The 27,889-nt window shown below is 44.1% G+C and overlaps 1 protein-coding gene across 1 annotated transcript; it reads right to left on the minus strand.

Annotated features, from left to right (window-relative positions):
• Positions 1–649: 649 nt before the first annotated feature.
• Positions 650–27,299, minus strand: LOC133350254 (switch-associated protein 70-like). The gene is given in 13 exon segments (XM_061564419.1): positions 650–1,655; positions 2,966–3,071; positions 4,495–4,693; positions 4,816–4,982; positions 6,247–6,354; positions 7,026–7,195; positions 7,938–8,046; positions 8,961–9,107; positions 9,667–9,894; positions 11,771–11,835; positions 11,838–11,955; positions 15,947–16,087; positions 27,030–27,299. Coding segments are annotated over 13 exon segments (1,806 nt in total). The 5' UTR covers positions 27,126–27,299; the 3' UTR covers positions 650–1,503.
• Between the last annotated feature and the right edge of the window lie 590 nt (positions 27,300–27,889).

Genomic DNA, 27,889 nt, shown 5'->3' on the forward strand with positions numbered 1-27,889 from the left:
TAATGTACATATACATCATTGGAGTACATAGGGACAAAAACAAAACATTAAAAACTATGTTGAAATATTTATTAAACGACACCTCTATATAACATCCAGACGAACGTGGTGGCTTGTTTTATACGTTTAAAAAAAATTGGAGTAACTAAATTAAATCCTACACGTACCACGAAAAGCGATCACAAATTCTAATGCTCACAACAGTAATAATTTCACGTGAAGTACAAATGTAACGAGACCCTGGGGAATTACAGTTGGACTACAAGTAATGAAATGTGTGCAGACCGCATGAAATGTTAAGCACGGTTCAGAGATATCTATCAAAAGAAAAGTACCAACGTTTCTCGGCAGTCAACTCAACAGCATCCATGAACATAAATAACTGAAGCCGAACCTGATGTTGACTAGGTATGTAATTATTCACCCCCCCCCACCTCTCCCTCCCCCTTCCCCCAAACCTCCAGCAACTTGATGAATTGTCAGGATTCCGTTTCACAATTCAATTCAAGAATAGATTGTTCTCGTTTGTACTGTTTTGTTTGCCCCATTAGTCTAACTTTAACAATGGTACACATCACTTGCACGTCATAAATGCTAGATAGATGGTTTTCACACACGAGTCAATGCTTGTGTTGAGCTTAATACAGTATTCTCTCGTTATTCATTAATTTGCTATCCTCGATTTTGGCTATCTACACATTGAAACTCTACACGACTGCATCGAGAGAGATAAAGAAAGTGATGAGAGGATTCAGTGATGAGCGATAAAGTGATGAGAGAGAATGCAATGCGAGAAAGTGATAAGATAAAGTTAAGATGTGTTTTCGCCGGCCAATATCATCCGCAAATATATTCACGAGCATCTCCGGAAAGTATCCCTCGTGAATAACGAGGGGATACTGTAATCGATATTAATCGGTGAAGAGTTGCAAACCTACATGTCTAAAGAATGAACGTCTTGAACCACACAAGAGGCCAGGAGCTCGAGACGAGCCTATACCCACTCCGTGCACGTTTTTGCGGTTGCGCTGGAAAATAGCGATCTAGCGTGTTGCTCCGCACGATGTCCGAGGTTTCTGTTTATTTGCCGACAAGCTTCTTTCCGGAACTTAATTCCCCGAAGAAGCTTCCAGCACGTTGAGCGAAATGTCGTAACACCGTGCCGAACACGACGTGCCAAATTCTAGATTTGAAGCTTTTGTGACTGCAAGGATTCATATTCTTAGGTTTTTTCGGTAAAGTCACGTAGGTAAAAAAAATTTAATTAATAAAAGTAAAATAAAATAAAAATGCCTCCAAAACGTCGTGATTTTTTATTTTTATTTTATTTGACTTTTATTAATTTAAATTTGTTTTACCTACGTGACTTTACCGAAAAAACCTAAGAATACGACGTGCCAAAACCAACCAGAGACACCACATCGGAGAGCCCAAACCCCCCCGCCGCCGCCGGCACGGTCACGCACGTGGTCATCGGGAATGGGGGAACGTGGCCACGCGACGTCACGGCGCTTCGCCGGATCCCACGTGCAGCGCCGACATGCCATCGGCAACCTGCTGATCCGCCGCCTTCTTCCTTGGCGTCTCCCTGGGAGTCTTCTGCGGTGGGAATGCGCCCAGGCCCCGGTGCGAGCTCATCGCCACATCCTTGTGCCCTGCAGGAGGACAGAGAAATTCGCGGCATGTTAGCAATTGTTTGCCAAAGTCCATAAGTTAACAATAAGTGTAGTTGTTTGTGTAAAGTGCAAGTATCCTTTTTTTTATTTAGATGTTCACGTATCCGACCTTTGTTGCATATCCCCAGCGGGTCAGATATGCGACGTTTTACTGTATTAACTCATGAGAGCCTCACTGAGTCTCAAGCCTCCTTTCTTTTGGCTCCTATTTTTGTTCATATTTGAATGTATGAATGAATGTTGAATTTCTTTCGCACCGTACATAGCCAACCATTCTAATCGGAGGTGTGGTGGAAGGACAACAAACTAAACATGTATACGAGAGGGCAATGCTCAAACATCCCTACAGATAGCTCGCTGCAGAGATAGGTCTTTACATTCAACTTTTTGTAATAAATATGAATCCGGTACGTAATGTAAAAAGATAAAACATTTACGGGTCTTGACAGGGAAGATATAATAGAATGTGATGCTTTAGTGGCCACAAATTTTTCATTTTATTTCACATTCACAGCAGTGCAGCTCTTTTATACAAATTATACCGAACTATACAGGGCAATCCATTTTTAATAGATACCTCAGCTAAACCCATAAAGATACACCATAGGGAAAAAAAAATTCAAATCCTCTTCACCAATCTCACACTCTCATTAAAATGTTAACCCTCTTAAAGGCTTCTTAAGTGCAACCCGCCTTTTGAGTGGGAAAACACCGAGAGGGTCATTGGATATCAGCGGAGCATCTATAAATAGATCACCACCATGCGAGAGAGAGGAAGAGTACGTCCGCCGGGGAGACGGAGCGATGAAATCAACGTACGACCACGATGGGGTGGCCTCGGCAGATTGGCGAGGCCATCATCCAGCAGTGGATTGACCGTGGCTGACGACGACGATGATGATGATGATGAATAAACTGGTGGGATTCATCTTCTTGGCTCTTTCGGTAAAGTCACGTAGAAGGAAAATAATAAAATAATAAAAAATAAAACACAATAAAATAATTCTCACGACGTTTCGGCCACAACGCAAGCAGCCGTCTTCAGGTGGAGAACAGGTCTGTCGAGAAGACAGAGAGTCGAGAAGACAGAGTCTCGACAGACCTGTTCTCCACCTGAGGACGGCTGCTTGCGTTGTGGCCGAAACGTCGTGAGAATTATTTTATTATGTTTTATTTGTATTATTTTATTATTTTCCTTCTACGTGACTTTACCGAAAGAACCAAGAAGATGAATCCCTGCAGTCACGAAAGCTTGTAATCGCAACTGGTGGGACCCCACGGCCACTCACCCGGCTGGATGGGGCGAAGAAGCCCGATCTGGCGCTCCTGCTCCATCACGCGCTCCCGCCAGCTCTTGGCATTGCCGCGAGCATTCTCCAGCCGCGTGGAGGCCAGCTGAAAAACCACAACCCCCACACCCCACCAACGAACGCCATGGTTAATGGCAATATTTGCTTTCAGATGAGGACACACCAAAATAGCTTCAATGCTACACTCTGGCTTGATAAATAAAGCAACCTAAATGGCGTTGTTGATACTAATGGGTTCCTAATAAAGGTATAAAGAAAACCCTCATCAGTGCATCTGTAATTGCTGTGCAAATGATGTCGGCTGGGTATCTGCTGTAACTGTGTTCATTCCTTGATTTGAGTAAATTCCCTTCAGTATAATATAAGCTTGAAAAGTAAAAATAAGATTGCTAAGAGTACATTTTGCTATTTAAAACTTATATTACCAAGAGTACATTTTGCTATTTTTAACTTAAAGATCTTGTCTCTTGTATCGTCTAAGTGTGGAGAATGAATGTACATTCTATTGCATGTCAAGCGCTAAGAGATTTCCCTACGAATGTGAAGCGCTCTGTATAAACGAAGATTGATCGATTACATTCCTGTAAGGACACACCAAACACAGCAGCACACCTACAATTGGTACAAAAAAAACCTGTGGTTATGTACATCTTTTCTGCAATTATGCTAAAGGTGTCATGCCATTCGATGAAGAAATGTAAATTCGGAACTCAGAGAACAGTGGATAATTCCATATTAGAGAATGGTCTGCAGAAGGATACACTCTAGAACTACGTCTCAGATTCTGTGAAATGATCTCTTATCCACTCTTAATAGTGCTATACTTTGTACCATGTGCAAAGTATAAGACTTTCATTCTCAGAGCTTGTATATTTGCCAAATTTCGTGAAAACCCAAATATGTTTTTTTTTATATAGTCATTGTCAGTGGTTCTTTCCTTAACCTTTCATGCAGTCTTACTCCCCTTTGGCTCTCAATCATAAAAAAATGTATAATGTTAATAAATACATATGGTTTGATTCAACAAAGTAGTTGTACTTACGTGCCCGTACTTAATTTGTGTTTCGATGATTTACCTCCTAAAAAATGTGGCCATGTCTCGCACCTCCAGAAAGAGCATCTTGCACGCCTAGGGGGTGCGTGCACCCCAGATTAAGAACCACTGGACATTGGTAACCTGGCTGAGACAGGTGGCTGAAACCCAGATTAAATTCCCGGAGCAGTGCCCCCTCAAAGCACCGCCCGCCCATTGAGCCACCCGGCCCACTTCCAAGGTGGTCCGTTTCATAAACCGCTTTTACGAATCGCTTCAAGGTGGCTAAAATCCACTTCGGATTCAGTCAGAAGCCTATTTCCCGAGCAGAGCCCATTGAGCTACGCAGTGCTCGTTTCCAGGGTGCGACTCGGCCAGGAGACAACAGCGGCGTCTGAAGTCAGACAAAAGCGGCGACTGGCAGCTAAATCGCCTTGGGAGGGCGCGGGGGATCGGTGCGAGCGACGGCACGCACCTCGTACTTCTCCACGGCTTCGCGTCGGTCTTGCTCCAGCTGCTCCAGATGCACGACCACCGAGCGTAGCGCCAGCTCCGTGTCGTTGCGCTCCTGCTCGAGCACCCGCCGCTCCTCACGCGCCTCCACGATGAGCTGCGTCTGCTCCTGCCTCAGCTGCTCCAGCTCCCGCCGCTTCAACCCCTCCTCCTCGAGCAGCCTGTGTGCAGGTGTTCATGCGTCTATTTCAAAAGCTGCTCTGGTCGGCAATACGACGACCCGCGCGTGCGGGCAACGCGATGATCGCCACGCTGCCGGTTACGCGATCGCCATCCGCCGGACCTGGCCTGGTGCAATCGCGCCTGTTCCTGCTCCAGCTTGGCACGTTTCTCCACCTCCAGCGCGGCGCACAGCTGGTCGTACATCTCCTCCAGCTCGCGGATGCGCCTCTGGTAGTAATGCGATTCGGCCGTCTTCTGCGCGATCTGCTCCTCCATGTCGACGCGCGCCTGTTCGTGCGAGAGATGGGGGTGGGGGGGAAGGGACGGGAGGGCCAGCGTTGATTTCGTCACTCGTCACCCCACCGTAGGAAAGAAGGGGATTGTTGTGGCTCCGTACCGCTCCGTGCACAATGGGGAGTTGTTTCTTTTCTCCCCATAGCTATGGCCAAGTCATTGAGAACAGCAGCTGAGATGCACACTTGAATTTCTCACCAAAGTCCATTCATTTTCACTATTACTTAAACACACATCAACTCGTGGAAATTTAATATATGTACATGGACATATGCATGAACATGTACAGCCTGTTTGTCAATCCACCACCCATGAGGCCTCCCCATGCCGTGTAGCTCGTGGGGGATATTTGACCATATTTCACCACATCAGTACAGGGTGGCGACGGTGGGGTGCATCGACGTTAGATCATGGTACAGTATAACAAATCATTTCACCGTACCGTCCTCTGCTGACAACGCAGTCCCACAGCAGCCTATGCGACTCCTGTTTTGTACATGGTGGTTGCCGATGCAAAACATTATCCAGGCCAAATCCGGCTTAGCTGCAGGGAACATGTGAACCAATCGCATACAACTAATGCAAATAACTGATTCTGTATCGTAAGCCAAGAATTGCTGTATCATTACTCGGCATATAACAAATCACCCTCGCAACGATTTGTGATCCTAGGGGGTCATGATTTGGGGTCATGGTTAAATTTAGGAATCTACTTTTGTTGTTTTATATTTATCATCTCATTTGCATTGTTTCTTACTTGTCTGGTTTCTACCATATACTGTTTTATTTACCATTCATTAGCCTAAATGCAACAGTTGCACATCACTTGCATATAATTTGTAAAAAAAATCGAAAAGAATGAATTCTCACAAGCACAGCTCTGCCGCACGCATTGCAAGCGTAAAAATTCATTCAACCAAACAAATCGACGCATCAATACATGTCCGCTGTCTCTTCTAGCACGGCGCTGGTAACTCTATGATGTATGTTGAACTTCTTTTGCACAGTACGTAGCCAACCGTGCTTATCGGAGGGACGGGGGAAGGACAACAAACTAAACACAATAAGCAGTTCTAAATAAATTCATTTTCAATCTAGATGAAGATTTAAAAGTGTATAGCTCCCAGTGGCTTCTTAATATCGGAAGGAAGAGCGTTCCAGACGGCCGCAGAAGCGACGCGCGATGCGGTGACCACCGTCTTTGTTCGACAACTGCCACGGGCAGAGCGAGGCTGTGAATTAAGAGAACGGCACAAACCAGTTTCTCGCGCTCCAGCTCCCGCTTGAAGTGCTCCTGCATCTCCTCTTGCGAGCGCATCCGCTTGCTCTCCGCCTGCGTCGCACGCTCCTCCGCCTCCAGTCGCTCCTGCCACCCGTCGCGCACGCACGTGGCGGTATGGATTTAGTCCGTGATTTTAAAATGTTGTTTATGTAATGTACGTTGAACGTCTTTCGCACCGTACATTTTCCAACCGTGCTCATTGGAGGCGCGAAAATGTCTCATCATCGACAACAGCCTGCAACTCCCTTCGGTCTTAGTCTGTGTATTTCATCGAGTCTAATTGGTTCCTTGCAGTTAAGAAATATCAGTGTGAGGGGCATGCGATTTTTACCCCCGCAACATCATCAGATCAACCAATCGGTGAACTAAGTAAAAATTTGTTATATACACGTACTGTACAATCAATTACCTATATGGACTTCCTCCATACACTGCATCATATATAATGATGTTCATAAAATCCCTTTAAGTGACCTATTATCCAAAGTAGCGGCAATGTAAGGAGACCCTTGCAGAGACGGAAGCGACTTAGTTCACAAAAATTAGCAACACATTGTTGCCAGGTCGAAAATATTCCCCCTTTGAGTACCTGAAAAATTTGGCGAAGATGCTTATAGTGATACATTGCGGAGCACCAGGCCTCAAATCTGCTGTGGGCCGTTGTGAGATGACGTCAAGGGCCGTAGGTTTCCCACCCCCTTCAACAAGCAAGGCCGCCCCCCCCCCCCCCCCCGCACTACGAGGTCCCCCTCCACCTGCTCGAGTCGCATCAGCTCGCGCTGCCTGCTCTCCTGCTGCTGCTGCATGCGGTACAGCTCCTCGCGCTCCGCTTGCTTGTAGGCGCGCTCCTCGTGCCGCCGCTGCCTCTGCTCATGCGCCACCGAGCGCTTGCCCTCCTGCTGCATCCGCAGCGTGAGCTGGATCACTGCGGGTGGCATCCGACATAGCACGTCCGAAAATTAAGAGGTCACCTGTGAATATTGGCGTAGCACGGTTAGCATTGCTCTTCCGTAACAATTGTTTCCCCATCTTCGTAGTCCGGCGTGCCTGGGCATACCCGGCTCATGGGCCGCGGTGCTATTGCACAGCCTGCACACTCAATAGTTCCGAAACTTGCTTCGAGTCATTGAAAACATTGGTCCAGAAGACAAAAAGGCTGCTGCACTGCTATGTCATTTCATTTATGTTTTTCACAGTTAGACAGAAACTCCGAAGTAAATTGTTGTTTTGATGAGTAGAGTTAGCGTTCCCTTGTTTATTTACCTCTGAAGTATCTAAAGTCAAGTCAAGTACATCTTCTTGGTTCTTTCGGTAAAGTCACGTAGAAGGGAAATAATAAAATAATAAAAATAAAACGTAACAAAATAATTCTCACGACGTTTCGGCCACAACGCAAGCAGCCGTCCTCACGTGAAGAACAGGTCTGTCATTCAGACGCTGTCTCCCCGACAGACCTGTTCTTCACCTGAGGACAGCTGCTTGCGTTGTGGCCGAAACGTCGTGAGAATTATTTTATTATGTTTTATTTTTATTATTTTATTTCCCTTCTACGTGACTTTACCGAAAGAACCAAAAAGATGAATCCCTGCAGTCACGAAAGCTTTAAATCTAAATTCAAGTCAAGTATTTTCATTTAATTTATTTGGCTATTTTTTTTCCTGTTGTACCTGCAAGCCACTCTTGTCGCCTGCGAGCATCCTCGACCCCAACGTCGAAAGATTTGTCCGGGCACTTGATGACAAAAAAACATCTCCTTCCATCTCGGTCTGGGAGGACCTAAAAAAAACCCACAAACACAAAGGAAGTGAACTGTAAGCAATAATACCACAGTACACGAGTGTTTATTTTACATCGTTTTCAAGGTGGCATAAAAGTTAAAAAACACATTGAGATGAAAACAGCAAAGGAATTTTTTTAAACAAAGTTCAGCACAGACTGACTAGATGGGCTGCTTCATTTCTACTGTGTTCAACAACCACCACACAATACTGTGTTCAACAACCACCACACAATACTGTGTTCAACCACCACACAATACTGTTCAAGCACCATACTTGTCGGTCAAATTACATTTCCTCTTCTTTCCTCGCACGACTCTAATTTTGAACTCCCTCCAATCATCTCTTTTCTCCAGTTCTCAGAACCTTACTAACTTTAAGAAACATGTCATCGTTTTTGAGCAAAGTGTTTTGGACCTTTGCTCAGAAACTACAATAAAAAAAACACTTGACCAGTGGCCATATCTGCACCACAAAAGGTATGCTGCTGCTGCCTGCTGCACATTTTATTTTGTATTACCTTAAAGCAAATGGGCCGTTCAACCTCTATAGGCACCAGCCCTTCCCCTTTGGGCCCCATTCCTTCCTGGTAAGGCCCTGCCTCTTTCCCTTTGGGCTCTGCTCCTTTCCTTTTTAGGCCCTGCCCCTTCTTTGAGCCCCGCCTCACTCTGCTTAGGTTCCGCCCCTCCCCAGACACAAGATTGGACTTGTTCGAGTCGTGGTTGGTGTTGTGAAAGGGTGAGGGGGGGGAGGGGGGGGGGCAGTGTCTGTATGCAGCAGAAGGCAGTGGTGGGCTGGGATAGAAGAGGTTGGAATGGGGTGGGCTTCGTGATGACCAGCTAAATTCCCTCTCCCAGCGGTACATTCGTAGATTAGGCAGGGTTGTGTTTTATGTCAGCGTGTTGCCATTACCTCGACAGAGCAGCCCTTTTCTAGGACGACCTCCCCTTTCTTGTCCTTCATGTCCTCGGCAGTATAGTAAGACAGGATATTGTTCCGCAGTATGAACCACCGCTCGTTCCAGTTCTTCCTCTTGTGCCCCTTTTTAAACAAGTAACCCTTGATGGAAACGGACACAGGGATGCAACATGTTTAAACGTGCTGAACTGTGAACATATAAGTGTACTTTTATTTTGCTCTATAAACACCTTCATTTGCTTAGGTGCAGCCAAGGGGAAACCACAACAAATTGGAACATGTGAACAAATTAAACTACGGTGGTATAACGTGAATTAGTGTGCTGAAAATAACAAGGGATGGATTCAAGAGGGATGCGCGTATGGATAGATCCTTCACAAAGCTTCCCCTTTGACCAGCTCACATATGGCACGCAAAAATTGTTCCAAACATTTTTGTGTTTAAAGTCAAAGACGAATGTGGTTATGTGGCTCAGAGGCCAGAGCACTGTGGCCAACGCTGCTCAGTTACTGCGGTCAAAACCAGGCATTCACCGGTTATTAAGCAGAGTCAAGTGTACGAAGAATTTATGGTCTCAACCTATTCGGTAACGACTGCATGACTAAATTAAGCATTGTATTAACTACACAACTATGAATTCAACGTGATAGCATGCCAGTTCATCTTAATAACAATATTACAACAACAAAAAAGGCAGCACCTTTTTGGTGATGTTAAGGACCAGCTCGTTGTAAACATCATCTATCGCCAAGGCGAGGGAGGGGAAGTCGAGACCAGCTGGCAGCGGGTTTTGAAAGAGGCGGATGAACTGCCAGGCTGAGATGCCGGACTCTTCCAGGGTCTCATTCTTGCCGACCAATTCTTCGAAGTCCTGCGACCTCCAGTCCAGCCCAATAGCTTCTGCCAGCTTCTTCATCAGGTAGTCCACCTAGTTGCATAGGAGCGGGAGAATCGACAGGGTCCTTTTTTAACTGCGCATGCACAATCACCGGCATGTGGAGCTCCGAGTACGCGCGGAGCAACGTCGGACATTGTGGCGTCCAACACGTGAGATGACAATACGCTTACGCAGATATGAAAATATGGGTGAATTAAATCTTTCCTATTGTGCTTTTGCACAAAAGGACCTCAGACTGCACGTATTTTATCGTTTCATTATCACACACGTTGATTAAAGGGTTTAATGGGAGGGGGTGTAAAATATCAGTTGTTATTCTGTTAAGAGTTTGTTGTTGTTGTCGTTGAAATGAACTTATATGTAACCCCATTCCAGTTCTGTAACCTTGCACAAATATTTCTTGCCTCATGCAATCATTCTTCAGTCAACAGATTTCCCATGGGGACAAGATGTTCTCTGGGTTTCAAAAAAAATGTAAAAATATAAACAATGTATTGTGACAACCGTAGCTTGTGGAACAGACATTCCTTTGTGCCAAGAAATACCCTTTCACAAAAATGTCCTTATCCATCATTTATGTGCAGATACACAGTGTAGTGTATTAGACCGACAAAACGTCACAGAAACAGTTCTTAACCAATATAGAAGCAATATTTGCCCATGCTCAACTACGCGCTTATGCTGAATACTCTCCCTCCCACTACCCCATCAAGTGGCATTGCTTGGCACGTTTAAAGTAAAAAGAAAATGGCTTTCGATAGTCCGTGTGCATCTGGGTGCAGATCAGACCATGTTAAAACTGCCACTGAAAATTCGATTAGGATTATCAGCACATGTGCCAATCAGTTAAAGGGTTTTCTCCACTCCGTCACTTTCCATGGCAACATCACGTGTCGCGCTGAGGCCCGCACAGCGCCCAACCACAGGGAAAGAAAAAAAAACCCTCAGGACTAAGTCAGCAGCACAAAGAGCCTCAGTATAGTGCGACAAAAAACGCATTTACATTTTCTAGTGCTCTTTGTGAATATCGCACATACACACAAACATAATTTTCATTCAAGTAATCTTTCTTCCACTATAGTGTGGTTGCATGGGTTGTAAAATTAGATGCTGTAACCTTCGAAACGTAGCTTTCTTTTAAATTTCAGTGACATATTTTAAAAAAGAGAGAGAGAGATGCCTCTAGTGGGTAAAATGGCAAAGTAGGTTGGCGACTTTTCTGTGCCAAGTTTGGGTATGTGTGGGTGTTTTATGCGTGGTTTGGTTTACTCCCACGCACTAAAGTAAAGTGGCAAAAAGTCAATAAAAAAATCCTTTCTTAATAATAACAGTTTTATTTTATACAGCACCATCCATTCAAATGACGGGCATGTAAAACGACAGACCAGCAATATGATAGCTGCAAAACCACTGCCAACAATTGCCCAAGCTCTGTGATCCTATTGGTCAACTCCAGAATTTCAAACCACTGCTGGATGAAGGCCTTCCTATGCCATCTTAGTCATGATGGTTGTTTGACTTCACCAGCTGTACAGTGCGGATTGGTGAAGGGAAGACCCCAGGAGTGGTTCAGATGTCACTCACCACTCACGTTAACCGAGCACAGGAATCTAACTCAGGTGACCAGGTTGATAGTGCAGTGTGCATACAACTGTGTCATCGCTACGTAACTGTCACTTCATTATGAATCGTTCATTATCCTTTTTTGCGATTCTCATCTTATTTTCACTAAATCTCCATAATATCCGCAGCAAGGCCAGATAACATTTCGGAAAAACTTATACTGTATATAGAAAAAGAAAAATCTTATATTCTGTTCCTGAATGTCTTTTTTTTTTTATCTATTAAGTGGATATTTGCGAGAGGTGTTAAAATCTACGGTGTGGCGCAAGCGTGCCCCCGTCACCTCCTCGGCAACGATGACGAGAGGATACGACTCCTCCGACAGGAAGTTGAAGAGGCACCACAGGTGAAGGCTTGCTTGTCGTCCAGACGGCTGTTACGCCGCTCCTCCATGGGGTAATTCTTCTTGGCGCTGATCATCCAGCACACCTCGTCAAACTGGCTTTTGTCGAACGTGTCAGGCTTCACCTAGGAAAGGCCGCGCGGCGTGCAGACAACGTTGCAGTGAGCCAGTGGTCATTTTGTGCAGTAGATAAAATTCGAGATCAAAATATCGTCATGGCCAAAGCTGGTGATGCCTCCACACCCAGGCAATGCTTTTTACCCTCTGCCAGACACAAGTGGGCAATGAGAAATACCAAACATGGTAATTGGCTATATACTGGGCTTAATTGTTTACTTGATATGTTTCATAACTGCTGCTAGGCTGGCTTGGAGTATGGATTATAGGCAAGGAAAGGTACGAAAGAATGCAATTCACAACTAATGTGAAGCAACCCATGACTTAGCAGGAACGGGTAAGGTGAACCTCAGGCAGCAAGAACGCACACTGAACTGTGCTTCAATTCACTAATGTATTTTAAAAAGGTACCGTGTTCAGCGCTGTTGTTTCCTGTTACATTCTTAACAAGCCGACCATTAAATGCTGTCGAACACAAATGCGCAGTCCCGTTGCGAACAGCGAACACACTGCTGCAATTAGGCCGGTCACGGAGGATTGTTTTTCCACTGCTTGATGACCATGCTGGCCAATGTGGATTGGTGAAGAGTTGGGGGGGGGAGAGACACTAAGACCGGTTTTGGATATAACTCGCTACTGATGTCGGCCCACGGTCGGGAATCGAACTCGGCCGACCAATGTCGTAGTACATCTGCAAACTACGGCACTTCCACCCAAAATACCGTTAATAACACACGTGACATACACAGACCTTTTGTTTGTCAGCAGCTAGGTGAGGGCCTATCTTCATGGGGGTTTTTTGACCACGCGTCACCATGTTAGTCGTTGCGGATTGAAGGCATGGGGGGGCATCGTTCTGTATCACTATTCAATCTTACATAGCAAATAAAAATTCATGGACAACCCTTTGTTTTTTATGTTTTCCTCAGAGTTCGCAACAGATACACAATGTTTACAATGCGGAAATGTAGCCGACGCTGCAATATTTTGGGGCAACGCGCAATCAGATACAAACTCACAAAAACCTACGGCTACGTAAAAATCCCACACTACATGTAGTGGTCAAAGCGATGAATTATTTGCATTTTTCTTTACCTCCGCTCAATTCAAACGGAGCTCACACTTTATCAGCCAAAGGCACCACACGTGCTTTTTCCACGCTGGGAGTGGAGGAAGATGCAAGATTACACATCTGCGTGTGCCATGCCTCTCTGCGGTGCACTGTGCAGCTGTGAGTTATAGGCAACGTTGATTATTAACGGCGATATGGAATGGAAAACCCACATTTTCTACAAGACACCTGCGGAGTTCCGTGTTGCCACTCCAACACAGATGACACAGCTCGGAACCATCATGCAATCATTTACACGCGATAGATTAACTGGGGATAAAAACCCCACAAAAAATGCTGCCACCACAGAAGAGAACTGTATGCCTGATATTCTAAAGCCTGCTGTGTGTAGCAAAGGGTAAGCAGATGCAATTTTTTTAAAAGCCATTTCAAACGTTACATTTGTGCATGACTTGCATGCGTCCTACACCAATAAAAACCAACTCACGTGCAGGCACAATAAACCTGAAGTTAAGCATTAGCCTTTGCAGCCATTTCTGTGAAATGCTTTCACAGAAGAGAAAGGTTGATCCACCAGAATCTGTAACACTAAGAGATACGATGCCACTCGGATTTTGCTAGCCATCTAAATTATGCGGCTACTCACGATTCTGGAAGGAAAACAGTACCTTTTCCCCAGTATCACCATACTCGCAATTTGATTAACTGTCACGATTCTGGCTTGGGATTTGAAGCTAAAATTTGTTTGTAAATCTAGGAGACGCTCTTGTATTATATCAAAGGTCATACTAACCCAATGCATGTAAGATAAATGAATGTAAAATAATCGATGAACACGTACACGACTCGATGCATGTATTATGAAATTTAAAAGAGAAATGTATGCATTGCTTACACCGCCAAATTTCCATATACTCCAGTATCCCATTAAACTGCTTGTATGAATCTATAAGTCAACAGCTGTTATGAGTACTTTGTAATAGGCGACCACATGTTTGGTAATTTATCAATCAACCAGTGTTTTAAATGAAAAAAAGGGTATCACCAATATAACTCAAGCTGTGATGTCAATTTCCTTTCCACAAAAATGTTAAGCACACGTGACTGGACATCCCTAGGGGAAGGAGATTTTCCGCATGACCTCTGCAAAAACATTTGCGATGACTAAACCGTAGCTTCCTTCCGTCCCACTGGCGATGTCTGCTGACTAACAAGAAAGATGAGTATGGCACTAGATTTCCCGTTCAATTACATTCAACCAAGACGACTGAAAATAAATATTTCAATGCATCGGGTCTAAAGCCAAGGTCAGCATATGGAATAACATTCACTTTTTCTTTGTAAATCAAAAGCAGAGTGGAGCTACTACATATTCAAACTGAACAAGGATTCATATTCTTAGGTTTTTTCGGTAAAGTCACGTAGGTAAAACATCAAAATTAATAAAAAATAAAATAAAATAAAGATCACGACGTTTCGGAGGCAACACAAGTCTCCGTCATCAGGTGGGACCGTCACAGCCAGATTAGCTGCATCAAGTGAGGCAATGATTCAAGATGTAATCCCTTAAAAGCGAATCATTGCCTCACTTGATGCAGCTAATCTGGCTGTGACGGTCCCACCTGATGATGGAGACTTGTGTTGCCGCCGAAACGTCGTGATCTTTATTTTATTGTATTTTTTATTAATTTTGATGTTTTACCTACGTGACTTTACCGGAAAAAACCTAAGAATATGAAATCTTGCAGTCACGAAAGCTTCAAATCTAGAATGAACAAGGATTCACCCAAATTGTTCCCCAATAGCAATTGCCTCCTGCAGGCTTTTAGCAGTCGGCATACCCCACCACCGCCTTCCTCTTTATGTGGGTTGATGAAGGGGGGCGTTGGGAGGATTCTCTTGAAAGTGGAATTAATAGTCCAGGCACGTATATGTGGAGAGCTGCTCGCATTTGTGAGCGGTCCAACTGGGCGGTGGGGTCAATCACGAAGCAAAGCAAAAGAAAAGCGCCGCCTCTCTGTGCCCATTTTAACAATTCAACGTTTAGCTGGGCACGAAGCGCCAGAGGTTTGCAACTCCTGCTCTGGGCAAAATAAAGTGAAACTAAAGTGTGGGGAAGAAAAATAAATTTCATGAAGCTGGACTCATGTAGGCCAGAAATCAGGGTTAGCTGAAAAGGCTCCCGAAATGCTGAATATTTAAGCGTAGTAGAATATGGTGTGTGCGCATTACCAATTCTAAGCGCTTTAATATTCTGTTGTATGGGATTCATTGAAACGTATACAAACACAATTTTAAATAATCGGTTATATGTTAAGTATTACTTAAATGTATTCTTTGGGTCTTTCGGTAAAATAACAACCTATCTACGTGACTTTACAGAAAGACCCAAAGAATATAAATTCCTGCAGTCATGAAAGCTTTAAGTCAAGATTTATTACTTAAATGTGTTGGGTATTACTTGTGTGATTAAACCTTGGAATTAAGCATTCATTATTTGTAGTATGTCAGACATCCCATGTAACGGGAAGGGCTCACGCAACAATTAGTCCAGAATCGAGACTGTATTACCGGGCCAGGCATGTGGATCAGCAGTGGAGAAAGCGGCTCGTGATCGGAAGGTTGAAAATTGCTATCCCTCTAGAGTGAATAAAATTAGGACCACTTTGCAGATAAATCAACAGTGATTGTCTGATGAGATAGACTTGGACCCATCACAGAAATGTAGAATTCCCACCACTGCCTCAGGGCTGTACACAGGAGATGAGCACCGCCTCAATGCTCATTTCAGCAGGAGATTGCTTTGACTTTTGACCTGCTCTTTACGTTGAACTTATTTTGCAACGTACATAGCCAACCGTGCGGGAGATACAAACAGCATACACCTGCAGGACTCAGGGAGTGGGAGGTGTGTGGGTGGCTCTTACCTTGTCCAGGATGTAGGTGTTGAGGTATGGCATGTATCCATGGCTCGATACAGGGCCCTGGTCGTCGTCTCTGAAGTGCTCCTCCAGCGCCACGGGGTCGTGCGGCACGTGCAGCACCGTGCACAGGTTGTGCGACAGCACCTGCGTGGTACAGGAGACCGCAACCGTTCATCACGCTAGTCACAACACCGGTGCACATCGCCAGTGCTGGAACACGCTTGAAGCAGACTTCATTCCCAATTTTGTTTCATCGTAGGGCCTGCAGGTTGGTCCATTAAAAGGGATTCTGCTACGATGCAATGAACTTGCAATTCCAGAGGTCACCGTGCTCGATTCAATCTCCCAGAGATGTCTGGCCAGCTTTAAAAAGTGGGCCAAATACTCTGTAGAGGGGCTCTCTAGAGAGCCCTCCAGTGGAGTTCCTTTCACCTGCAGTGAGTGGCGTGAGCAAGCCATTAGAGGGATGCACATTTATATTTTTACTTTTTGCTGTGGTTCACACCACTGCCTTATAAACCTGGTCACCCAAGTTTGAATCCCGGTCACGGCTAACATCAGTGGCAAGTGGTATCTGAACCGGTCCTGGGTGCCGCCACCCTTCACCAACCGTCACTGAGCAGCGTGATGTATGGTCAAACAACCCTTATAAGCAACATGGTTGTGGGGAGGCCTGATAGTGGATTCACGATAATTGTCAGAAACATTTGTAGCTCAATTCAAGTATTTGTAAAATATTCTGTTCGGTAGACACGATCCTTCGTGTCTGTTTTGATGCGTTTTAGCCATTTTGTTCAGAACTTGGCCCTTGAAACTTTGGTCAAGTTTAAGCAATTCATACTTAAAAGCCCACTGCTCAAAGACACGAAATGACGCCAGGGCTTGTTACATGTCAGTCATTATGCCTCCACAAAGTTCAAAGTCTACCATTGCTACCAATCAATAGATGCGTTCTACGTAGTATCATTGGGACAATTTATATATTTTTCTATTTTAAAAAATTGGGAGTGTGATAATCTGAACAGTGGGCCTATGCGAGAATTGCCTTTTTAGCACGACAGCACTAAAATTGCAGTTCAATAACGCAGATCAAAGTCCAGGGTAAGCAGCGAATTGTCAGGTTGAGTAATCAATAAACAGACTTAGGAAAGGGGTTTCTGGAATGGCTGCGGAGTGGATATTACAAAAAGCCACTTGTGCAAAAACCTAATCACAAGACGATTGATAGAAGAACTTCAAGTCATTGTGAGATTTTTACCCTTGGTTTCATTTGTAAAATATGCCACGACTACGGGGTTTTGGCACCGATGGACACCGCCGCACGCGGCAGTCAGTGTGACTGCACAACAGGAAAGCTGCTTCTGGTGAACGCAGCCAATTTCAGTACAACGCCTCTCCTATTTCCTCTCCAAGTTTTCCACAACTCCCACCCACTGCCTTCCCACAATAAGATAAAATGAATCATGAAGCTGGGGGAAAGTCTCTGACGGCACGTGCCCATTGGGTTTTTGCTTTGCAGGGTGTTACTAAAAAAAAACCTGTTTTTACAGTCACACATTCTAGAACACACCCTTATCCCAGGCACCAATCATGAAAAGGCTAGACCACAAGGTATAAATCAACACACTGCAGGTTTAAACACATAATTCCACGTCATAAAAATGTCTCCCTTGGCCACCTGCCTGTACACAATTGCTGACTCATCGCAAACTTTACCAAAGGCCCAAAATATACTTATCGCAAAAGATCGCATGGCAATTTTGTTGACAATATGAATACGTCTAACCTAGGGCAATCATTGAGTGTGAGTTTGGTTCAACACAATTCAAGAAGCAGAATAAGAGCAGGATGGAGTGTATTCGGAACTTTGAGCATGATAGTGTGGCTTTGATTCAACGTACTTGGGGAGAGCTGTGCAGGTGGGATAGAGTAGTGTCATCATAGGTGTTCGCTAAAAGCACTATGTCCCAACAGTCCGTTGGCTATAGAAGAAAATATTTGCCTTTGTCTGTTTGCTTAAAAAACCCGCACCTCTCACCAGGAAACATTGATCAGTACTGTACTTTGTAATCTTATTATAATTAGTCAGTAAACAACATGAGAGGTATACCTTGAACTTGGATGCTGTTCCCACGTGCAGAGTCTGGCAATTGACCCCTCAGATAGCCATCAAATCACAGACCTCCCTCGGGTTGCTCATACTCATCATTATTGATCCGTTCTCAAATCCACGTCTTTAGCTTTCAATTGATGAACTATAAAAATGTCAAGGGATGCCACTTGAATATTTTCGTATAGGTGCGAGGGTTTGGATTAGGCTTAGGAGATAAGGATTGCAGTGCCTAAGACTGCTTTATTTGCCCTACATCTGTGGGGACAGTAGCCATATTTACATACCTGTCAACCCCTTATCAGTGCCCCTACCTTATTACAGCCCAAGTCAGACCGTATTGGTCACCCCGTGACCAGCTAAATCTCAACGTTCATCCTACAAAGTCCCATCACAGGGGAGAAACACAAACAAATAGACAAATAAAAATGTTTGCCCGTATTTAAACGGCGTACAGCCGTACGGACCTGAAAACTAAATTTCCCTGTACAAGAATACGTGGTAAACCGTATGGGTTGACAGGTACGTATTTTATATCTGTAATAACAATATCACAGCGCTGATCGATCAGATAAAAGTACAATGCTCCTCATTTTGCATTTACGATAATCACACGAACCTTTCTGATTAAGCTAAAGACAGATTGACAAATAGCCACCACCATCACCACCCTCCATTATTGCTCGGATTGCCATCCATACAGAATGACTGTACCATGGACAGTACATGTTTTTTTATACGAAACAAATAATTTGGTAATACTGCGTTTGGCAGCGGTGCAAGATAATAACAACTAAAACTGAACACATTCGTCAAAACACTTCAAAGGAAAAATATATCAGTCACGTTTCAGGAACTGGCCATTCATAGCAAACAGAGATAACACAGAGGATGAAAGTCGGAGACTGAACTTTGCAACTTGGGGCCTGAAATAAAAGTTAAAAAATGTTTCCTGATCAACCGTTTTTAAATTGGCCGATGAATAATTGTCTATTATTAACTAATTCAGTAACAGACACACACTTCAATAACCAAACAGTATTTATACATTAACTCATTTTTGTTAAAAAGCTAAATTATAAAATGCTAATGGTATCTTGCGTTTACCAGTTTTCTCCAATGCAGTGGCAGCTACAGTATTTGCACTTGCTGCAATAAACCAATCTAGATTTGAAGTTTTCGTGACTGCAGGGATCCATACTCTGGCAGCAATAAACCAGATTAGTGGAGGTACATGTAAATCTATGGTGATGCTATTTGGGTTTTTTTTGATCGGTGCATCAGTTGATGTGAAGATACACGGTTTGTAACTTCTCCGATTACACGGAACGGTGCCTGATATGTCATTGCCGGCCTTTCGCATCGAGCCGTGTACTAGCAGCTCCCTGAGATTTGCGTTTCTCCGAAACGCACATAGAGCTGGTTTCTGATAAATGCTGGCAGTATTCGTGTCACGTCATGAGATATGACTTTTTTTTTTAAATAGCCAGATGTGATTGGTGGTATGTCAGGGACAACTAGCACCCTGTCCTGTATCTTTCCGTTGACTGGTGGCGTAGTTCCTTTATGGTCCCCCTCGATAAGGCACATCGGAAGGCAACGTCTACCACCTTTAAGAGTAAAAAAACTATACTAAAACTATTTTTTTTATATTACCAGGTAAGTCCCAGTGAGCTATGAATCTCTTATTCAGAAGCAACCTGGCCACAAATTATAGCTTAATGAAGTGGCTTATCATTCGGAAATTTATAGCAGCCAAATACACTCGAAACGCACGTTTCTAAACGTGGAGGGAAAAACCAGAGGACCACGTGGAGATCATGTAAACGCCACATGTCGTCAGGGTCGAGATCGAACCCACGACCTCCTGTATAACAGGCGAGGTCGTTTCTGAGCCAAGGTCTCAACATTAATGTTTACAACTCTTTAAATCGTTTGCGTGATTTGACGTCGTTTTTCAAAACACCTACGGTATTTGTCAGAATATATGATCTTAAAGTACAGTACAACAATTCTGTGGGTGGATCTTTGCCCATGTTGTGTTACATTCATATTTTTAAACCCCGAATTATCATGTTTGTGTTGTACATAAACTGCACAGCCATAAAAATACATGGCCAGCCTATTGCAAACGTTCGTGAGGTGCACAAAACACAATCCTGACTCTATAAGTGGCTTGAAATTTTACAATTTTAACTGTGCTGTGGCGAGTCATTTAAAATTAATAAAAAAAAAGGGATCTTATTCACAGAAGTGCTTACTTGGACATTATTGTAAGGCATGAGAAGTTTAAGTGTGGCCAATATTAGCCCATAAAGTACCTTAGGGAAATTAAGTTCTTCTAATAATTCATCGGATGTAAAAAGTACTATGTCAGCAACTCTTGAGATGGTTCATGATTCCTACCTTCATATATATGCCTTTGTTTCTCCAACTAAATTATTTGTACAATATCTGCAAATTTCACTGTAATAAGTGTCATTAAATCTCTATGTGTCTGTTCCATATCCATTATTAACACAGAATACAGAATGGCTGCAAAAAGCTGGGCTGAGGATCAATTGGAACAAACCAAAGGTCATGTACAAGTTCAACAAACAAAATGGATATATCAGTATGGGATAACACAACAGAATGCAGTATTTTAGATGAAAGTAACACAAATTTGCCTAAAGAACCTGTTTAACCAGTGCTATGACATTGTCCAAAAACATAATCATTAACTAAATTAAATAAAGAATAGCATACAATGCACGCTTGGAATTACACAGAGGCAGAAAGAGGCGGTCCACGTGAAAATTGTTTTTCAGAATCGTAAATGGGTGTGCACAGGGCAGGTCACTAGCTGGGATGATGATGGCCGATGGTCCAAGTACAATGACAAAGTTGCAGCCAAAGAATGGAAACCACCAGAGATGAAAGGTCCACCCAAGTAGATGGAGCGTGAGTGAAACCAGCTTTCTGTGCAGGTGCCAAGGTAGATAACATCGCGGGTACGTGAGAGATGGCAGTGGCTTGATGATGATGATGATGGCAGTACAGTACTGTAAAACAGTGTCTTTACCGCTAATCTTCTTCTGAGCTGCATTCTTTCACATTGCGAAAAAATTACCGCCCAACGTTTTCAGCAATGGCCCAGGGGCAAGAAGGAACGTTTGAACAGCTATGAAAAAGTATCCAACTGTTGGTTGTATATTGCAAATATATCAATGCCATTCGGTCATGCTTTTTGTTTTAGGTTTTTCAGTACAATTGCCGCAACATGTCGTCAGCAGTGCCGAATAAGAGCGGACAATATGATGCACTACAAGTGTCAACAAAAACGTATGAACCTTGTACTGTGGACCCTATGAATACTGCGTGTTACAAGTTAAATACTGAATATCCACGATAACAAAAAAAGCCCGGCATGTTCTGGAATGTTAAACAACAGATTGGTTAACAAAAATATTCTTCATATTTCCATTGGGAGAAAAGCAACATTGAGGTTTCGGCCAACTGGCCTTCCTTCTTCAGGAAATAGTTTTAGATTATTGGAGGGTGTTCATCTGTCCACGTGTACTGTAAGACACACACTGAAAATCTCAATACAGTGTTTCCTCAAGAAAGCCAGTCAACTGAAACGATCCGTTCCTTTTGTGTCGGTGGAAGTAAAAACATATAATCAACTAAAGTAATATCTTGTGTTACATGAAGTTATGGGACTTTATGATTTACACATCAGTTATTAACAGTGTTCGACCCCGTGATAAGAGTAACTGATGTTACCAATGTGCGTTTTAACGAAACCAGAGCGTGTGTCGTGCCAAATTGTACACGTGTACACAGCAAGTTTGCCAATCCGCTGCTGGATGAGGTCCTCGCCGATGCATCACGCTCACGCAGCATGGGTTGGCAATGGTGTTGAGCACTGGAGCTCAGAAGTAGAGTACAACAATGGATGTTGCCGCACTGCCCCTCTGCTGCCCACCACGTAGCTCCACGGCCAGCCCTCTATATGAATGTTGACCATGTCAGTCTCCCACTATCCAAGGTCTAAAACCCTTGCTTAGAATGTGACGCATTCCGAATGATTGGGTTCACAGGCGTACTCCACTTACTGCACTGTAATGCACTGGAATTTCGTTTAGGTGTATTTTTTGTCATTATCATGTCAGGCTTGAAATCCCAGTTCCTCAAACTATATTTAACAATGTTATTCCCATTCATAGTAAAGCCATTCATTCATCTGCTTGGCACAACCCTCATATGACGACCTGTGATGGCATGGCTATGTCACAAATCTGACTAAGGAGGCATCGAAGAAGCTTGGTTTACTTTTCGGTGGCAATGGTCTTCATCTTTAACTCCGAACACGTATCACTGCTAGACGTTCGGCAAAGTAGGAATTCCTGTTGTGATATCTGGGGTGGAGGACCCAGTTCCTACCTCACTACCGACGTTCATCATCATCTCTGTGGCCTCTCTATTTCTCATAAAAGGGCCAGTGCCCAAAAACGTTACCTATTATATATATTCTTTCTCTTTGGTTATTTCGGTAAAGTCACGTAGAAAGAAAACATAAATTAAATAATAGCATACGACGTTTCGATTGCAACACAAGCAATCATAATCAGGCACAAATGAAAGAGAAAACCCAGCAAACCCAGAAATATAATGCAACACAACACAAGACAGTCTCTTTCATTTGTGCCTGATGATGATTGCTCGTGTTGCAATCGAAACGTCGTATGTTATAACTTGATAGAGTTTTTCTTTCTACGTGACTTTACCAAAAGAACCAAAGACTAATTCCTGCAGTCACGAAAGCTCCAAATCAGGTTATATTCTTCCTCCTAAGGCAGTTTCATTGAAGAGTGTTCAGTTGTTTGCTTTTTTGTGTGTGCCGTGACCCACTGCCAACTCTGTATCGCCAAGTGATGTTCATTGTTCATTGATTGATGACCCGGTCACTCCACCGATTCACTCCAGCCACTCGTTCACCAGCGGTCCCCGGCAACCTTCTTGTCGCTTCTAGATTTGAAGCTTTCGTGACTGCAAGGATTTACTCTTAGTTCTTTCGGTAAAGTCACGTAGGTAAAAAATGAAATTAATAAAAAATAAAACAATAAAAATCACGACGTTTCGGAGGCAACACAAGTCTCCGTCGTCAGGTGGGACCGTCACAGCCAGATTAGCTGCATCAAGTGAGGCAAGGATTCAAGATGTAATCCCTTAAAAGCAAGTTTAGGGGGGAGGAGATGGGGGGGGGAGCTCATCAGAATGTGGTAGGCAATGAATGGAATGTATCGCTACTTTCAATGGTTATATTCTGTTCCCGTGAACCTTCACGGCATCAATTCCTCCCAGCCACGTTGAGGATTCGCTCTGCCAGACTGTTTCATCCCCATCTGCACTTTCCACCACCACACACAACACTGTAAGGTCACTCACGCGTCTCTTTCTGGCACTTTGCTCGCACTAAACTCGCTTTGAAATTCACCACCCACGGTCGATGTACCGGCACTCTGATAATAAATAACCTGTCCACCTCAAGATGCGTGTGAACTCTGCTCTATTACCATCACTTTGATGCCACCGTTTGTTTCTAGCCGTCCGTTTGACGATTCGGGAATGTGCTTAGTAACTTCCGTGTTTATATAGTGTTTCTTTAGCCTACATTAAGCTCTGAAGAGCGCAGTTGAACTACTGGAAAAGTTACCGTACTTGCCTCTTCTTAATAAATAATACAAACGAGGTATTAAACATCAAACCACCTCCTTGCCTATGCAGAATGATCGAATGAGACCGCGTGTTATCAAACTCTGTCACAAAGATCTCCAATTATTTCGTCTTTGGCGGACTGTCGGGGCAAGGGCTGTTTGGCCGGCACCACGCCCGGCCGCCTTTGTCTCCCTTCACAGCAATGTTTACACATCGCACCAGGTGCATTGCTCATTTAAGGCCGAGTCTACCTCGGGGAGGCACAGGACCTGTTTAGATATTCGTCACTGATGTTGACCGTGAACGGGAATCAAACAGAGTAACCTGGCACGCACCAAAACGCTGATGCAGCCACAGTTTAAGTAACTCAAATAAACTCCATAATACAAGTTTTTTTTTGGGTTAGATCGGGTAAATATGTAAATGTGTCGTTAAACCCGCCACCATCCGACACAGCCAACTAGTAAGGGTTGTCACGTAAACAGAACGTGGCCAATTCGTCACTAGTACAGCACTAGTGTGTAGTGTATAGTGTAGTGTATAGTGTAGTGTATAGTCGTGTCGTGTATTGTATTGTGTATAGTAGTATAGTTTATAGTGTAGTGTATAGTGTAGTGTATAGTCGTGTAGTGTATTGTATTGTGTATAGTAGTATAGTTTATAGTGTAGTATACTAGTACAGCACTAACCGGTGTGTTGGAGAGCCAAGCCACAACATTTACAATCAGAGTACGACGTTTCGCCAGTAATTACAACCAGCTTCATCAGGCGACAGCCAGATTTGTGGAGACGTCCACCCGTTTCTGTTCTGTTTACGTGACAACCCTTATAATTGGCTGTGTCGGGTGGTGGTGGGTTTAACGACACATTATTATATTTACACGATCTAACCCAAAAAAACCTGTATTATGGATGATATTATTCGAAGACCTACGTGTTAAACTCAAATAAACTCATCTTATCATCCGTTACCCGGCACTTCTATTTATCAATCCCAATTATCCGCTTATAAGTGGAGTAAAATATCGGATAATAAGCATCTGAGATGACGAATCTCCACCCAACAGGTCACCACGGATAGATTAATAAACTTTAATTTCTATAGAACTGCGTTTTGAGTCCAGTTTGTTGTCCTTACCCCACCGCACATCCGATTAGCACGGTTGGCTACGTACGGTGCGAAAGAAGTCCAACATAAATACAATTACACAAGAGGGGGGTGTTTTCTGTTGTTATTTTACTTTTTCGTTTCATTTAGTTGGCATAGCCCTGTGAGCCATTCGGCTCTTGAATCGAGTGCAATCGCAACAACAAAAAACATGAAATATGAAGCAAGAAAACATCTTAAAGTGACTATGTGACTATGTGCAAACAGAAAATCCAGGAAAAGACAGCGAAATATTCCACGAAAAGCACCGTACACCAACTTGACTCGGGACCCCGTCTTTATTAACGAACGAATGGGTCCAAATTACGTGAAACTATTCAAGATTACAAGTCGGAATGGGTGGTGGTGGTGGTGGTTTTTGGCCACCAGGGGAACAAGACAATCCCCCAGGAAGTTTGACAACAAAGAAAGAAACAGGACGTTTATCTCGCGACATTAATCAATTAATTACGTTCCACAAAACGTACACACGCACAGATTTAAAACAACAACACAACAACAACAAGAACACCACCAACACGGACTTACACGTGAAGGAAGCCCTTCAAGAGACTTACTTGGGCGACAAAGACCATGGGACAAAGTGCTGTGAATGAGCGCATTCTTAACCGGGGGCCGTCACTGAACACGATGTCTGTGGCCATCGCCGCTCGCAGCCGCCTTTGTCTCTCCCCCCAGTGCTGATATCGTACCCAATCTCAAAAGAAAAGTTCAGCAATTATAAGGCGAAGTTAAAGCTAAGATCGGGTTGTTGGTCGTGGCCGGGAATGGAACCTGTGTGGCGGCTGTCTTAGCGGCGCTCTGTGTACACAGAATGCGACATTTCAGCAACAACAACAACCAACAAACAAGGCGAGTTGAGTGCCCTGTTAGTTACGAATCGCTTCAACACCGAGGACAACGCAAATCTGTCGCACAGACTTCAGTAACATGGCACATGAGGTCTGAATGTATTGACCACAAAGTTTATTTTGCCTACATTAAGCTCTGAAGAACGCAGTTGAATTACTGGAAAGGTTACCGTACTTGCCTCTTCTTAATAAATAATACAAACGAGGTATTCAACCTCAAACCACCTCCTTGCCTATGTAGATTGATCAAATGAGACCGCGTGTTATCAAACTCTTGTCACAAAGATACCCGGTTTAGAGAACTCCACCGTGCGCTGCAAACACAAACGCCACTTCGGACAACCACGACGTTACAGACCAACAAAACAATAGTTACCGTACGCCAACCCTTGACCAAAATACACTTAAGAACACCACGAAGTGTACACACGAAGTGTACACACAAAGATACCCCCCGTCCACACCACGATCTTGTGAGCCAACGTTACAAAAAGTTCTCACTCCATCTCTCTCTCCACTCACCTTCAACTGAGACTTGGACACCTTGTCATCTTGTGAGCCATTGTTACAAACAGTTCTCACTCCATCTCTCTCTCTCCATCTCTCTCCACTCACCTTCAGCTGAGACTTGGACACCTTGTCATCTTGTGAGCCATTGTTACAAAACGTTCTCACTCCATCTCTCTCTCTCCATCTCTCTCCACTCACCTTCAGCTGAGGCTTGGACACCTTGTCATCTTGTGAGCCATTGTTACAAAAAGTTCTCACTCCATCTCTCTCTCTCCATCTCTCTCCACTCACCTTCAGCTGAGGCTTGGACACCTTGTCATCTTGTGAGCCATTGTTACAAAAAGTTCTCACTCCATCTCTCTCTCTCCATCTCTCTCCACTCACCTTCAGCTGAGGCTTGGACACCTTGTCATCTTGTGAGCCATTGTTACAAAAAGTTCTCACTCCATCTCTCTCTCTCCATCTCTCTCCACTCACCTTCAGCTGAGGCTTGGACACCTTGTCATCTTGTGAGCCATTGTTACAAAAAGTTCTCACTCCATCTCTCTCTCCATCTCTCTCCACTCACCTTCAGCTGAGACTTGGACACCTTGTCATCTTGTGAGCCATTGTTACAAAAAGTTCTCACTCCGTGTCCCTCTCCTCCCTCCACTCACCTTCAGCTGAGACTTGGACACCTTGTCATCTTGTGAGCCATTGTTATAAAAAGTTCTCACTCCGTGTCCCTCTCCTCCCTCCACTCACCTTCAGCTGAGACTTGGACACCTTGCCACTCTTCTCGGTGTCCAGGGCAGTGAAGGCATGCCACACGGATTTGAGCAGCTCGCTTCTCAACGCCATGCTTCGAGTTAGTGAGACGGGGTTTTTTAATTGTTATGAATTCCCCACTTGTCCCCCACCCTCCGCTTCCAACTCTCCTCCACCACGACTTGGCACTGTGTGGAGTGTGTGGCTGGATCAGTGGCTGGGCTTGTTTCCTTCACGTTCTGTCGCCCTGCCTCTCGCTCATTCGCGTGTATCCGCCTCCTCCCCCTCCCCTCTCCACGGACCACGCTGTACGGCTGTAGCCACACGTGGCTCGGCGACTTTGTCACAGCTGCTTGACGCCAGGAGATGGGAGGAGGAGGAGGTGGAGCAGGGATAACTTCAGCTACGCCCACCACCACCACCCCCACCATCCCCTAAACAACTCATACATTTATTAACGAGTTTATGACATCGCTGGAGCGCGACCTGGTTTTAGAAAAATATAAACGCCTAAGGGGGCTGGCACGAGACAATGTTCAACTTTAAACAACGATGCAGTGCCGGATTATCCTCGAAGCAAAAATAGCATATGCTACGGGCACCGCACTTTTTACGCTATCAATTCTGGTTCAGTTATTCTGCACTTGCTCTATTACTATAGTACTATACTGCCTTCAACTTTGACAAACGACTGAGTGTTTAAAATTAGCGATTTGTCGTATTATCTGGCGGCTGTATAGGAAATGAAAAAATACAATTACTTTACTGTGCAAGTAAAAAATTTACGTTTTAATTTGTTTTAATTTAGGGCCCCTTTATAACATATCCTACAGGCCACCGCACGAGCTTAATCCGGC

This window comes from Lethenteron reissneri, chromosome 33 (assembly GCF_015708825.2).
Source record: "Lethenteron reissneri isolate LAM-NWPU_2019-01 chromosome 33, ASM1570882v1, whole genome shotgun sequence".
In the NCBI taxonomy this organism is placed as follows: domain Eukaryota; kingdom Metazoa; phylum Chordata; class Hyperoartia; order Petromyzontiformes; family Petromyzontidae; genus Lethenteron; species Lethenteron reissneri.